Source organism: Salvelinus fontinalis, chromosome 7, assembly GCF_029448725.1.
Source record: "Salvelinus fontinalis isolate EN_2023a chromosome 7, ASM2944872v1, whole genome shotgun sequence".
In the NCBI taxonomy this organism is placed as follows: domain Eukaryota; kingdom Metazoa; phylum Chordata; class Actinopteri; order Salmoniformes; family Salmonidae; genus Salvelinus; species Salvelinus fontinalis.
The window spans coordinates 59,663,110-59,675,961 of record NC_074671.1 but is presented as its reverse complement, the minus strand read 5'-3'; the positions used below and the strand labels follow the sequence as shown (position 1 = coordinate 59,675,961).

The 12,852-nt window shown below is 42.1% G+C and overlaps 2 protein-coding genes across 2 annotated transcripts; one reads left to right on the top strand and one right to left on the bottom strand.

Moving 5' to 3' along the window:
* Nucleotides 1-155: 155 nt before the first annotated feature.
* LOC129859930 (dynein light chain Tctex-type 3-like) lies at nt 156-3,058 on the top strand. Its single transcript, XM_055930180.1, has 5 exons — nt 156-291; nt 634-675; nt 999-1,122; nt 1,294-1,371; nt 1,831-3,058. The coding sequence occupies exons 1-5, from the start codon at nt 268-270 to the stop codon at nt 1,905-1,907; spliced, it is 345 nt and encodes a 114-aa protein (XP_055786155.1). The 5' UTR covers nt 156-267; the 3' UTR covers nt 1,908-3,058.
* LOC129859927 (cytochrome b-245 heavy chain) lies at nt 2,801-9,325 on the bottom strand. Its single transcript, XM_055930177.1, has 13 exons — nt 9,217-9,325; nt 9,028-9,120; nt 8,368-8,478; nt 8,179-8,263; nt 7,894-8,042; nt 6,976-7,157; nt 6,620-6,752; nt 6,438-6,530; nt 5,956-6,209; nt 5,391-5,553; nt 4,797-4,943; nt 4,305-4,429; nt 2,801-4,151 (listed from the first exon to the last, which is right to left on the bottom strand). The coding sequence occupies exons 1-13, from the start codon at nt 9,259-9,261 to the stop codon at nt 4,034-4,036; spliced, it is 1,698 nt and encodes a 565-aa protein (XP_055786152.1). The 5' UTR covers nt 9,262-9,325; the 3' UTR covers nt 2,801-4,033.
* Between the last annotated feature and the right edge of the window lie 3,527 nt (nt 9,326-12,852).

Below are 12,852 nucleotides of genomic sequence, written 5' to 3'. Positions count from 1 at the left end.
AAAACAACTTTATGTAAAAGCTTTGATCATTTTTCATTTTAATGCAACGAGATTGCTGGAATGCGCCGTCCTCTTTTATCCTGTGTTATTTTAAGGCTCGCTCGCTAGGTGGCAGTGTTCACAGAACCGCAGTTCATTTCTTGGGGCTGTGACCTGCTTTCCTCCACTCGTTAACCACCTGTGACGGCAAACAGGAAATCTCAAACATTTATCAAGCAGATTTTCACTGGAAAAGCAGCTATTTTTATAAATTTTAAGAAGGCGAGAATGGAGGAATTTTCTGGTGAAGAGGTACTGAATATGCTACCAACTATTTCTTTGCTATACTCCTGAGTATTAAATCCAAAATGTAGATAGCTAGCTAACTGGCTGGCACAACAACGCCTGTTAGCTAACTTAGCCGAGTTATCTTCTTAGCTAGCCAAAGAGCCATACAATTATAGTGGAAAAGACAACTAGCTAGCTATTGTTTAAACTACCTAGACATAATCGCTCCGTTACAGCATTTACCTAACTACCTTGATATTACTACATTTCAGTTGTAGTCCTAGAGTTGTGACCATTCTTACTGCAGTGAAAGGTGTGATGAGTTGAAGAAATGCCAGTACAAGTCTGACTCTTCATTGTTTCTAGGGCTCTTTCAACTCTGAAGAGGCCAGTAACTCCGTGAAAGAGGTAACAACTATCTGTTGATTCAGCATCAATACGTTTGAATAACCAAATGGGAATATGGATATTTAAGATGGATTTTGAAAAATAGATTTAGCTAGCTATTACTTAGTGTAAATTGACAGTGAGGTATCACGTGAAACAGTATCCAGCCTCGCAGTCTGTCTGTCCCCTGATTACTCAAGACAAACACTCATATCCCCAGTATAGACGTGACTCTGAATACAGCACTGTTCACATCAGGTCCCATGCTCCCCACATGCCTAAAGGGGCCAGCCTTCTCAGATGTGTTTGTGTGTGTGTCATTGTCCAAACTGTCTGTCTTGCAGTGTATTCAGAGTATCATTGGAGAAGAGAGCTACAGACAGGACACTGTGAACCAGTGGACAGCCAAGATTGTGGAGCAAGCCCTCACCCTGCTGGTCAAACAGACTAAGTCATACAAGTACATTGGTATGGCTGCCTTCATCTCCTATTGAACACAGACTAATATTACTGTAAATCCAGTATGCAAACTTATTGTATGGTGCCAATGGTGAAAAACATGTGACAAAACACAATTGCTTACTGATATTTTGTTAACGATGATCATAATTTGACCCCTGCCTGTTCCTCTCTATACAGTTAGTTGTGCTGTCATGCAGAAGAGTGGTGCTGGTCTCCACACAGCTAACTCCTGCTACTGGGACACTGTTACCGATGGTAAGATAACATCCACCACTGCTCAGTTCAAAGGGGTTCCTAGCTACAAATTCTTACACCAGATAATGATATTTAACCAAAGATTGTTGGTATCTATTACTGGGAGTTACAGGTTAAGTACTGTTTGGTTGCACAGAGAATTTGACCAACCTTAACTTGGCGATACTTCATTCTTGATTCAGCCAAATGTGTATATTATAACATGTCCAGTGGCAGGTGGTGTTTAATTTAGAAAACGCGCCGTTATTTAAAAAAATTACTCCATGAAGTAATCGTCAATGTGAATGCCGCCATCTTGTCTATTTCAAATCTTCTTTCATTCAACAAAACAGGTGTCATTGTGACATGCGGTACTTTGGGGTGGAACCACATGTCTCTTCACTAAACCAGCCCTCCCCAGCTGCCTAGGAAACACTGCTTATCAAACTGACTCATGCACTGTCTGTTCCTTTCTCTCAGGGAGCTGCACAGTGAAATGGGAGAACCGCACCATGTATTGTGTGGTCAGTGTGTTTGCTGTGGCCTTAACCCCCTAGACCAGCACCAACCCTGATACTGCTTATAGTAGGTGCAATGCTTCACTCATCCTGCAGGGGAGGTATTCAGTAGCTCACTGTACATTCTATGCTGAATGGGACAAGCAGCGAGACGGCTATAGATGTGGTAAAGTGGTGAATGGAACTCGACCAAAACAATGGAAATGCATGTAGGAAAGATCCTGACTCTCCTAATTGCCCTCACACAAACAATAACCTTATTTTTCTGATTTGACAAGACATGTTCATGCCATCAAGAGTCACGTTTTTAATGTCACATGCACAAGTACAGTGACATGTCTTTCTTGCAAACTCAAAACCCAACAGTGCAGTGATCAAAAACAATGTAATACTAGAAGAAGATAAACCAACTGACGACCACCACTGACTTCTGTATGCTAGCTATGCTACCAGCTTATAGGAATGAGAGTTAGCATTTAGCAGTCACTTCTAAACCTGAAAAGGGACTACTTCTAAATGTTATGCAGTGAAAACAGCCAAGTATATCCAAATCGAACTTTAGTAACCACATTGTTGGCCCGTTACAATACATCAATCATGACGGATTTGACAAATATATACTTTGTTGGATCAGATTTGTTGAATGTGCACCAATCCTGCGTCCTTCTATCCCCACGGTCTGCGTTCCATTGACCTATTTACTGCATCTATTGAAGTGCTCTGGATGGGCTGAAATGCTGTCTACCCTGAAGAGACTTTATTCATTGACTTTAAATGCATCAGTTGAAATCTTCCTATTATGACAGCTTGGCTTCAAAGCTGCTACCATACGATACCAATGTTCCAACTATAATGTTGGCTTTACTTATAATGAATAAATCCTTATTTTGGAGGGTGCTTCTATTTGTCCTGATGTCCCACTTGATATAAGGTGAGGAAAAGCAGTGTGTTTATGTACATTATTTTACACCACAGATCAGATGAACTTGCTTTAGGAAATGCTATGGAAACAGATCACAGGATATTGTATACAGATACGATTTCAAGTTGCAATCATTGTTTAAACAAATGAAGAATAAACAAGTTTCCATAGAAATAATAATATTCCTGTATTTTTGTGGGGTGGAAGATGCCATCGATAGACTGTAGGACCCATTGCTGAATGTCATTAAACGTTCAAATTAACCCTTTTTATGGTGTCTGTGTATAACTGTTATATCAAGCAGCACAAATACAACACCGTGCAGATCCATAGGTATTTAACAACACTAGCCAAGCTTCAATACAATACTTTATGCGGTCTAGTTGATCAGCCACAAGCTGCAAGACTTTTCCTCACCAGCATTTTAGGTTTATTTGACTCTGACCTCAGTAAAAGAGAAGCTGAACTCCTACACGTACACACATAGGACTGACATGTCTCAGTGTGCTCACTGGTCGCTGAAATGTATCACTCACTTGGCCAGCCTAAAGAAACTCTCAGCTGCTATTGAGTCCAGCAGGAGAAGCTGCAGCTGGGATAACTAGAATATCACATCCCAAACAGCTTTTTGTTGCTGCTCATTTTCATTTTAGACAAACTTTTGCTGTACCTACACACTGAAGAAAGCTGTAAAGGCAAAATGTCTGGTAGGCTATCCCTGGTGCAGTGAAAAGAAAAGAAAATATTTTTTCAAATGCAGTAAGCTTTATGCATACTATTTTGCTTACACAAACTTGTAAATACAACACCAGAAACAGGAAGTGGAACTAGAGAGTTTTGACACTAGAGTTTCCGTGTTTGCATGTTGTATTGCAGAACAAGAATAACGTTCTAGCCTCTGTGGTAAATGCGGGGAGGTTTGGTCATTTCTTCACAGATTTGTGCAAGAAACCAATTGTGAAATGTCCCTGAGGAGGAGGGGTGTAGAAGGTTGTGATCATTAGAACAGTGAAGTTTACTTCCATTTTTGGTGCTATGATCTGATAAACTGTTGTGAGATAAGGGCACTTAAGTTTAAAAAAAAAGTGATTCACCCAAGAATCCAACAGAACAGTTTAGGAATGTGAAACCGCTTACAAGACAGAGGATACTCTGGGTCTGAGCAATATTGAAAGCTAACTTTGATAACAAAGTAGGAATATTGCTATTGCCTCATTGGTGCTCTTGGAGGGGTGTTGGGGTCTCAGAAGTTTTCCTTGTTGAAGATGAACTTGACACCAGCCTCAGAATGAGACCGACACTGCTTCTCCAAGACGTCAGCCAGCTGGGTGGGACCGCACAGGAACACTCCTACTTTTTTCCTGGACACACACACATTAATTACGAATAGTCCACAAGTTGTGAACAATACATGTAACACATTTTACAATTTGAGTACATCTAACTCGTGTCTCTCTGGAAATGCCATTTCTGTTGGCTGTAATTTAGATTAGAAGAGGCTGAAAGGCACTCACTCTGGATGCTTTGTCCCAATAGCAGTAAACTCATTGTCCCAGTTAGGTTTCCCATACAGAGTCTTCTGCTTCAGCCCTGTGATAGGGTCATTCTCTGCCTCATGGTGAACTCTGAAGTGAGCAGCCTTTTGTAAAAAATAATCACTTTTTGAGATTCATTTTGTGATTATGCATTGTCCCACTCTCATCTATGGGCAATAGTTATTCAGTTTGAGACATCGCACATTTTTTAGCTTTCATCCTTGTACATACAACATAAATATGTGTGTGTTAGTGCTGTGTATTTGTACATTGGTGTGTCTTTTGAGTTGAAGAAAATGTTAGTTCTCATCAGTATTACTCTGAAAAGCAGGACCATGCGGACATCTCCATGCGGTCGGGTAGGCTGTTTGGAGTGTTTTGTCCGCCTGGATATGCATATCTTTTTTAAAGATGTCCCCCCCACTTCTAAAACCAAAGTTGCGCCCCTGCTGAAAAGTGTGGTGTGCTGACCTCGGTCTCTTTCCAGCGGGTCAGGTAGATGTTGTAGCTGAGGAAGTCCACCATGCCTTTCTCTGTCATCTGTCCCTCCAGAGACTGCAGCAGGTCAGCAAACCACTCAAAGGCCTGGGTCTCAGGACACAGCCAATAGAAGTAGATCTGGCATAGAGGAGATGGAAGAAAGATTGTCCGTTTCACATATTGGACAAAACAAAGCTCTGACGAAGGCCTTGAGGCCGCAACGTGAAGCTTAATAAAGAGCAGTGTGCGGGTTTCTTCTTTTTCCTCATCTTATTCAACTGTTACCGTGCACCAGCAACAAAGATAGCTCAGATGTGTGAGTGCTCTTTTGAATTTTGAATCACATATTGGACATATAACAAGGAGTGAAGAGCAGACTAAAGGAACGATGTAAACGTTGAAAATAAATGAACATTGCACTCATAGCAGTGAGATTTTCTCTCACTTGATGAATTGAAATAGAAAAGAAAATCACAATGCAATGAAGAACATTTCAGCTGAAACATTTGTGGAATGAAATGGGGAAGTACCCTATACTGCAATTTAGAAAGACAATAAACCAGACAGACAGAGCCCCTCTCTCACCTTCTTGGTGAAGACGTTCTGGTTCTCCTGGATGTGTTTGTACCACACTGACTTGAGGACGGAGGCGAAGGGGGTGACCCCAATGCCAGCACCCACCAGCATGACCACTTCATAGCCGAACACGTCCTCACTGGCAGTACCAAACGGGCCATCTATCGCCATTCTGCATACAAGGAGAGAGTTACAGTCCTATAACAGTTTAATAGTCTTCTAGTTACATTGATATGGTAAAAACATGAAATAATCTAATATACTGGATACTTTCTGGTTAAACAATTACACAATGTTGCCATTACTGAAATGTACTACTCCTGAAAACCATGTTTCCTCTCTTATGGCACTTCCCCTCACCGTTATTTCACAGTAAAAAGAAAACACTACTACCCTATCGTCACGTTCTAAATGACAGCCCACTAACGACACTATGTGGTCAAGTAGCAACATTAAGGGCAGAAATAGCAGTATAAAAACCAAATTAACATTCAACCTAATGGATATTTAACCGAAGATTAGTTAAGGGGACGGGGTCGTAGAAAATGTTTGCTCTCTGCATTCAAGCACATACTTGGGCAGTTTCCATGCCTCCTGGGTCTCGTTCTTGTCCCCTCCGCAGGCCTCGTACAGGCCCTGGGTCCAGTCGCCCACGATACGGATGTGGACGCTGAAGTGATCCTCCTCGGGGGCGGAGGTGAGGGTGAAGGGATGCCACTCCAGCTGGGAGACGCAGGGACACTGCATAAAGACGTACTGGCCGACCTCCATCCTGAAGCCCTTCCTCTTCATCTGGAGCTCCAGGGTCTTGGACGGGTGCATCACCACCTGGAGAGGAGGAGGATGGGAGAAAAACAAGATGGAGGCCAAAAGAGACAACTAACTGTTGGATGAGTAGACATGAACTGCATAGTGCATGATTCTGGTTATTGGCCAGGGCTGCCTTCTAACAAGGACGACTGTCTCAATCACGCTGGCTTTGAATTTAAAAGAAATTGGCCGTTAGAGAAATTGCCTGTTGGGAATGTACTAGCTGGCTTGATGAACAGTACTGACCTTGGTGATGACCACCTTCTGTTGGGAGCGGTAGAATCGGACCAGCCTCTCACACACATACAAGATCATAGGCCCCACCACCCACTTCCATGTCTGAAGAGGAAACCGACAGAGAAAATGTTATTTACATAAAAGAAGCAGCACACTTAAGTCATGTAAAAAACCAAACTGTCATAGCTCACCATAGGAGGGTTCCCAGCAAACTCTGGCTTAGGGCAGAAGGTCCCGTTCTTTCCCCATGACTCAAACTGATCTGCACACTGCGATGGCTTGTTCTCCAGGAGACTTGTAGCGGTCTGCCCTCGGACAATTCGCCTGTGGCAAACCGTATTAGAAAGATTTAAACCTAAAACGGTAGGGCTTTACCTGCAGGTATAATGCTTTTATTACTTGTTATATGTATGAACCCCTTTAATATCTTAAAATGAGGCTAATAATATGTTATGTCTCTGTAGGAAATGTTCAACTGACTCAAAAGGGGTATTATGGAGAAACAATGAATGTGCACACATTTTTGTGAGAGTTTTAACTGACTCACCCGAAGCCGTGGAAGACGAGTCCGATGAAGAAGATGATGAAGAGGTGATGGGTGTACCAGAAAACCTCGAAGTATGACCTGCGGATGACCTCCATGGATGATGTAATGATGAGGATGAGGGCCAAGGTGATGACCACGCCCGTTAACCCCGCGATGGTAGTGAACATCACTATGGTTGGGTTCTGACCCAATCAGAGAAGGGGGATTTCAGAGTAATGCAGTCATGTTGTTGCCTCGGAGGGAGTGTGGAGGCTGTGTTTGGGACTATCTGCTCAACCTATTTAGGGAAGTCGGTAATGTTCAGAAATGCTTCCTTCTGACTCAGCATAATGAACTTGCTTTAATATTACAAGAAGTGGGACATTTGCTGACCATTTTACGATCTGTTTTAGTCATATATTATATCTCTCTGTTCAGAGGAGGCAGCCGATGAGTAATGAAGGAGTCATAGTGTGTTATGGGCTGAGGAACATAGAAATACATTATCATTCTATTCATTCTATTTCTATGCTGGGGGATTCCTCTCTGTCATAATCTGCTATCAAGTGTCAACATTCTGTCCTTGGTCAGAACTGACCTCTTGACATAGCTACATTAAATACAGAATACTCTGTAACACTTTATGCATTCCTAAAGCCTTTGTAACACTACATAAGACATTAGAACGTGTCCTAGGCAGTTCTAAACATAATGAACACAGTGTCCTAGACAGTTCTAAACATAATGAACACAGTGTCCTAGCAGTTAAAAACATAATGAACACAGTGTCCTAGCAGTTATAAACATAATGAACACAGTGTCCTAGCAGTTATAAACATAATGAACACAGTGTCCTAGGCAGTTATAAACATAATGACACAGTGTCCTAGGTAGTAGACATAATGAACAATGAAAATCTGTAGCTAATAGAATACTCACGGTCTGGTCGGTCCTGATGGGGTTTAGGTAGGAGGCATTGTCTCCGTTGCCAATCTGGGACAGCACAAAGGGCAGAGAGCTGCTGTTCCTGTACAGCTGGGCTCCCATGAACCACTCAAAGTTAAACAGGTGGGCGATGATGTGGACCGCTAGGCAAGGACAAAGGCAAAGTAAAGATTACAATCTGTACAGACTCTGTTTGATGAACAATGAAGATGAACAATGAAGACGAATGAAGACGATCAAAGGCAAATGTAAAGCAAACTAAGTGAGTGAGTAGGGTACCTGTGTGAAATGCTATCATGTAAGCCACCAGCTTGTGAAAGGTGATGTTTCTGTCCAGTTGTCGAGCAGCTGTGCGACTGCAACACTGAACGTGTAGGAAACGGTTGAAAAAATGTGATACAGCTATTATTTATAGATGACTACCCATACACATTTTAATTAAATAGGGTCGGGGTGTGTCTGTGTTACCTGAATGGAGCCGCGGAGGAAGGACAGAAGGTTCCGGCAGACTGGCAGCAGAATAAGCAGACAGTTAAAGTTGAGGCAGGCTGCAGGAGCCCTGGCCCAGGAGAGGGCATCCTGAGGGGAGTGATAGTAGGGTTAGATAGAGAGGGGGAGAGAGAGATTTAAACTTCTGGTTACTGGTTTCAATTGAAAGGGGCCCTCAGGGACTGAGCAGGAGTGAGAGGGGGGTAGAGTAGAGTGCAGACTCAGTTTCACTTCTGGTCATTGCTACTTTTGGTTTAGCCACCTGGGCTTCCTGTGAGGAACATGTAGTCAGTCGTGCACACAGCTGTAACCACAGAGTAAAGATCTCACATCAACTTGTGATTCCTGTTTTGTTTCAATCTCTGTCAGACATAATATGGACGACACATATTCAATATGAATGACCTACTAACTGTACAATATACATGTATAAAAATAAAATAAGAATAAAGGTCTACGTGCTAAATATGTAATACAGCCGGCCCTGCTGACAGATGACAACAGTTGGCCTGAGGCCAGCACTCCAGGTTTGGTTCTGGGTTGCCAAGATGTCTAATACACTAAGAGCAGAGTATGAAATCTTAAACTGACCTCCATTTCTTAAATAGAAAATCTAAGGACTTTGGTTCTCAAACTTACCCCAAGAAGGACCCGTGTGTAGAACCATCTCTCAGTAAGGAAGTTCATGTAGAACTGGACAAACAGGTACGCGTTGATTCCCAGCCATACCAGCTAAGACAGACCCAATTCACCTGGTTAGATCAGTAGGACATTACACCCCAAAACAGAAATGTAGAGTAATTCTAGAATTTAATTTGACAGACTTACAATGACAAAGACCGAAAGTCCCTCGTTGGCAGCAAAGTTGCCCATGTGAAATGATGATTGAGTGTGTGTGTGTGTGTGAGAGTGAGAGAGAGAGAGAGTGAAAAGTGGAAGGGGGACAGTGATGTGCTGAGTTATATAGACTACTGCACTACAGACCAGGACATGTGGTTTCCACCACTACCCCTGTGAGTGAGGGTGCATCTCAATAGTCTAACACTGCTTCCTCTTTTCTTCTCAACTTCCTCATCTGCACTGATCAAAGGTGAAAGCAACATGGTGATTACCTTTATCAGGTATTTGCTTTAACCTGTCCAACTCTATCCAACGACATATGTGCAGACCCACTGGGCACAGACGTCAATTCAACATCTATTCCACGTTGGTTCATTGAAATTACGTGGAAACAGCGTTGATTCAACCAGTGTGTGCCTAGTAGGGATGGAGGAAAGGAAGCCACTTCAGTATGAGATGCACCAATACTGCATGCTATTTCATTAGGGAAGTACATGTAGCAACCTCTTTTGTCATCCCAAAGTATTGCACCATGACAGTCTTTTATTTCTATATTTGACCATCGGCTGGCCCGCTTTCTCTTCCAAAAGGAAGTCATCTCTGAATGGCGACACAGTGACTTTAATGCAGCAGAAGTGAAGGATTTCCACAGGAGAAGTGAAATCTCTAATCAAGTTGTATGTAGTTTTTCATTTAAAAAAAACAAGTATATATTTAAAAGTGTATGTAAATATGTAAAATATGAAAGACAAACTAAACCTATATCAGATAATTAGGTCTAGTCATTATTCTAAACTAGTTTGATTGCATTGCTTTTTCAGTCAGAATAAGTGAAAATATCATGAAATATTAAATATTCCAAAGAAGTAGGCCACAAATGGTTAGACGTTGATCTAAGTCAAGCAGACAATAACCCTGTGAGAGCCCCTTATGACCACAAGAGGTCGCTATACTACATCAGTTCTTCAATGGACCTATCCTACTCTTACAAGTACATGTTCTTGACTCATTTGGACAAGACGTTAAAAAGAATGGTCAAAGGAGACGTAATTCATTTCACAATTTAAAAGTGTGAATTAACTAATGCAAAATTAGATCATTCAATGTCTGTGAATTTATACCTCTCTCAGCAAAACCGCTGTAGAATCGTCCACTGCGTGGGTCCTAGTAAGATATAATATATTGACTTAATGTGATTCTACAGATTGATGAAAGGGAAATGGAGGACAGACAGAAAATCATTATTCTCCTATTCTCTTTGCCTTTGAAACCTCAATGTAGTTGGAGCCAGTCGCACTGTGAGTCACATAACATGAACAGACTGTCATTAGACTACAATAACCGTACTTCTATGAGTAGGCCTACACAATTGCAATGAGTTGTTACCTGACTGTATTCTTATACTAGTCTGCCATAGCGATAGCATTCACTCCAGCTGTAGCTCAACATTATGAAGACTATGACGTGAAAGCACTAGTACTTGTACTGATGCCCAACAAAACAATACAGCCTCTGAATCAGCGGAGGCTGCTGAGGGGAGGACGGCTCATAACAATGGCTGGAACAGTGCAAATGGAATGGCATCAAACACCTGGTTTGTTTGATGTATTTGATACTATTCCACCGATTCCGCTCCAGTCATTACCACGAGCCGGTCCTCCCCAATTAAACCGTTTTTCAATTGCTAAAATGCATTGTCAAAACTCTTCACCCAGTCAGCGAAACAGAAATGTATGTGGACCAAACTGTGAATAATTTTTCATTGCTTTCACACAAAATGCATTCAATGATGTCATGTGTGCTCCCTCTCCGGCCTCTAGGTCACCAGGCTGCTCGTTTTGGCGCACACCTGTCACCATCGTTACGCGCACCTGCGCGTCATCAGACTCACCTGAACTCCGTCACTTCCCTGATTACCTTCCGTATATGTCACTCCTTTTGGTTCCTTCCCCAGGCGTTATAGTTACTGTTTCAGTGTCATGTCTGTGCCTTGGTCGTGTTTCTTGTTTTGTATTATGTTGTGTTTATTTTATTAAAACACCCACTCCCTGAACTTGCTTCCCGACTGTCAGCGCACATCGTTACAAATGACCACATTCTCCGAAATCCATAAACTCTTTTCTCATTCATACTCCACCACCCGCTAAACTATCTATTTGCAACACATGTTTTCAAATGCAAACACACTGTTTCCAAAACTGTTAAAAACACATTCAAAACAGAATGATGGCAAATGTTTTGCATTTCTGCAGTAACCAGATTGAAACATATGGACAATCTCAGCAGAATATTTAATCATTCCAAACACAGCTGATTGCAATTTCAGCTGAAAGCCTACCCAAGTCTCCTGTTTTTAGTCTTGTTACCAAACAGACAAAAGAGGACGGCTTGGGAATGATTTCATTTGGAAACATGGATCAAGGAAGACAGGTTGGTGGGGAAAGAAGAGTGGCAGGGAGAGGGAGAATACATGGAGGACAAAGGAGAGGAAGAATACATGGAGGACAAAGGAGAGGAAGACCAGGAGCGGTGGTCTCTGATGAGATCAGGGCCACAATTATTGACCATGTTTTAAACCATAACCATTAAGGGTGCAACCGTTGCATCAGTAGTACAAATTTTCCGGCAAAACAACAGGTGAGATGTGCATCCTTCACTGATAATTGAACTACATATTACAGTGCAGTACAGTTTAGTATGTTCACATTTTTACATGTACTGACATTTAGAAATATATTGATTGTTTTGTGTTTTTCAGTAGGATCCAAAGGTTGCCTCCCACAGGAGGGAGAGGCAGAATATTATCAGATGTACAGGAAATTGCCATTGTTGACATGCTAATTGGCAACAATACAATAAAACTGCGGGAAATTCGGGACAGAGTGCTGGCAGACAATATCACTTTTGGAAATGTGAATACGGTCAGCACAACGACAGTTGCCAGAGTCCCAGAGAAACATAAAATAAGGATGAAGCAGCTGTACACTTTGAGTGAAACGGTGAACGTGTGAAAGAAGTCCGGTATCAATATGTCCAGGTAAGATGTCTGTCCAATAACCAAACAGGGTACATACACAGCTATGCATAATGTAAAGTACTGTGGATTTACTGTATTTTAGAGCGTAATGGAGATGGAAGCCAGGCAAACTGCACATACATTCATCTTTGTGGATGAAGCTGGATTCAACCTGGCAAAAACACGCCGCAGGGGAAGAAATGTGATTGGACAGAGTAGAGCTAACATCACAATGTGTGCTGCACTGTCCAATGATGGTTTGCTGTTACACAAACCATTCATTGGCCCCTACAACAGAGAGGCTAATTTATTTTCTTGATGACCTGCATAATTGACTTGTGCCAGCGGAGGAGAGATTAGCAAGAAACTCCCCTACCTTCGTTGTTGTGTGGGATAATGTGGCATTCCACCACTCTGCTGCAGTCACAGACTGGTTTGCTGCACATCCCAGGATGTCAGTACTATTCCTGCCTCTCAGTACTGTACAGTATGAGTGATTGTACTATACATGTTGATGAGAACTAGAACCCTCACAGTACTGTACAGTATGATTGATTACACAATACATGTTGATGAGAACTAGAACCCTCACAGTACTGTACAGTATG

Coding starts and splice junctions, on each gene's coding strand:
- LOC129859927 (XM_055930177.1), bottom strand. CDS start 9,261: ATGGGCAACTTTGCTGCCAACGAGGGACTTTCGGTCTTTGTCATT. Junction 6,753..6,975: donor CTCGTCTTCCACGGCTTCGG/GTGAGTCAGTTA, acceptor GGTTTGCCACAG/GCGAATTGTCCGAGGGCAGA. Junction 6,210..6,437: donor AGAAGGTGGTCATCACCAAG/GTCAGTACTGTT, acceptor CCTCCTCTCCAG/GTGGTGATGCACCCGTCCAA.
- LOC129859930 (XM_055930180.1), top strand. CDS start 268: ATGGAGGAATTTTCTGGTGAAGAG. Junction 292..633: donor AGGAATTTTCTGGTGAAGAG/GTACTGAATATG, acceptor CATTGTTTCTAG/GGCTCTTTCAACTCTGAAGA. Junction 676..998: donor CCAGTAACTCCGTGAAAGAG/GTAACAACTATC, acceptor TCTGTCTTGCAG/TGTATTCAGAGTATCATTGG.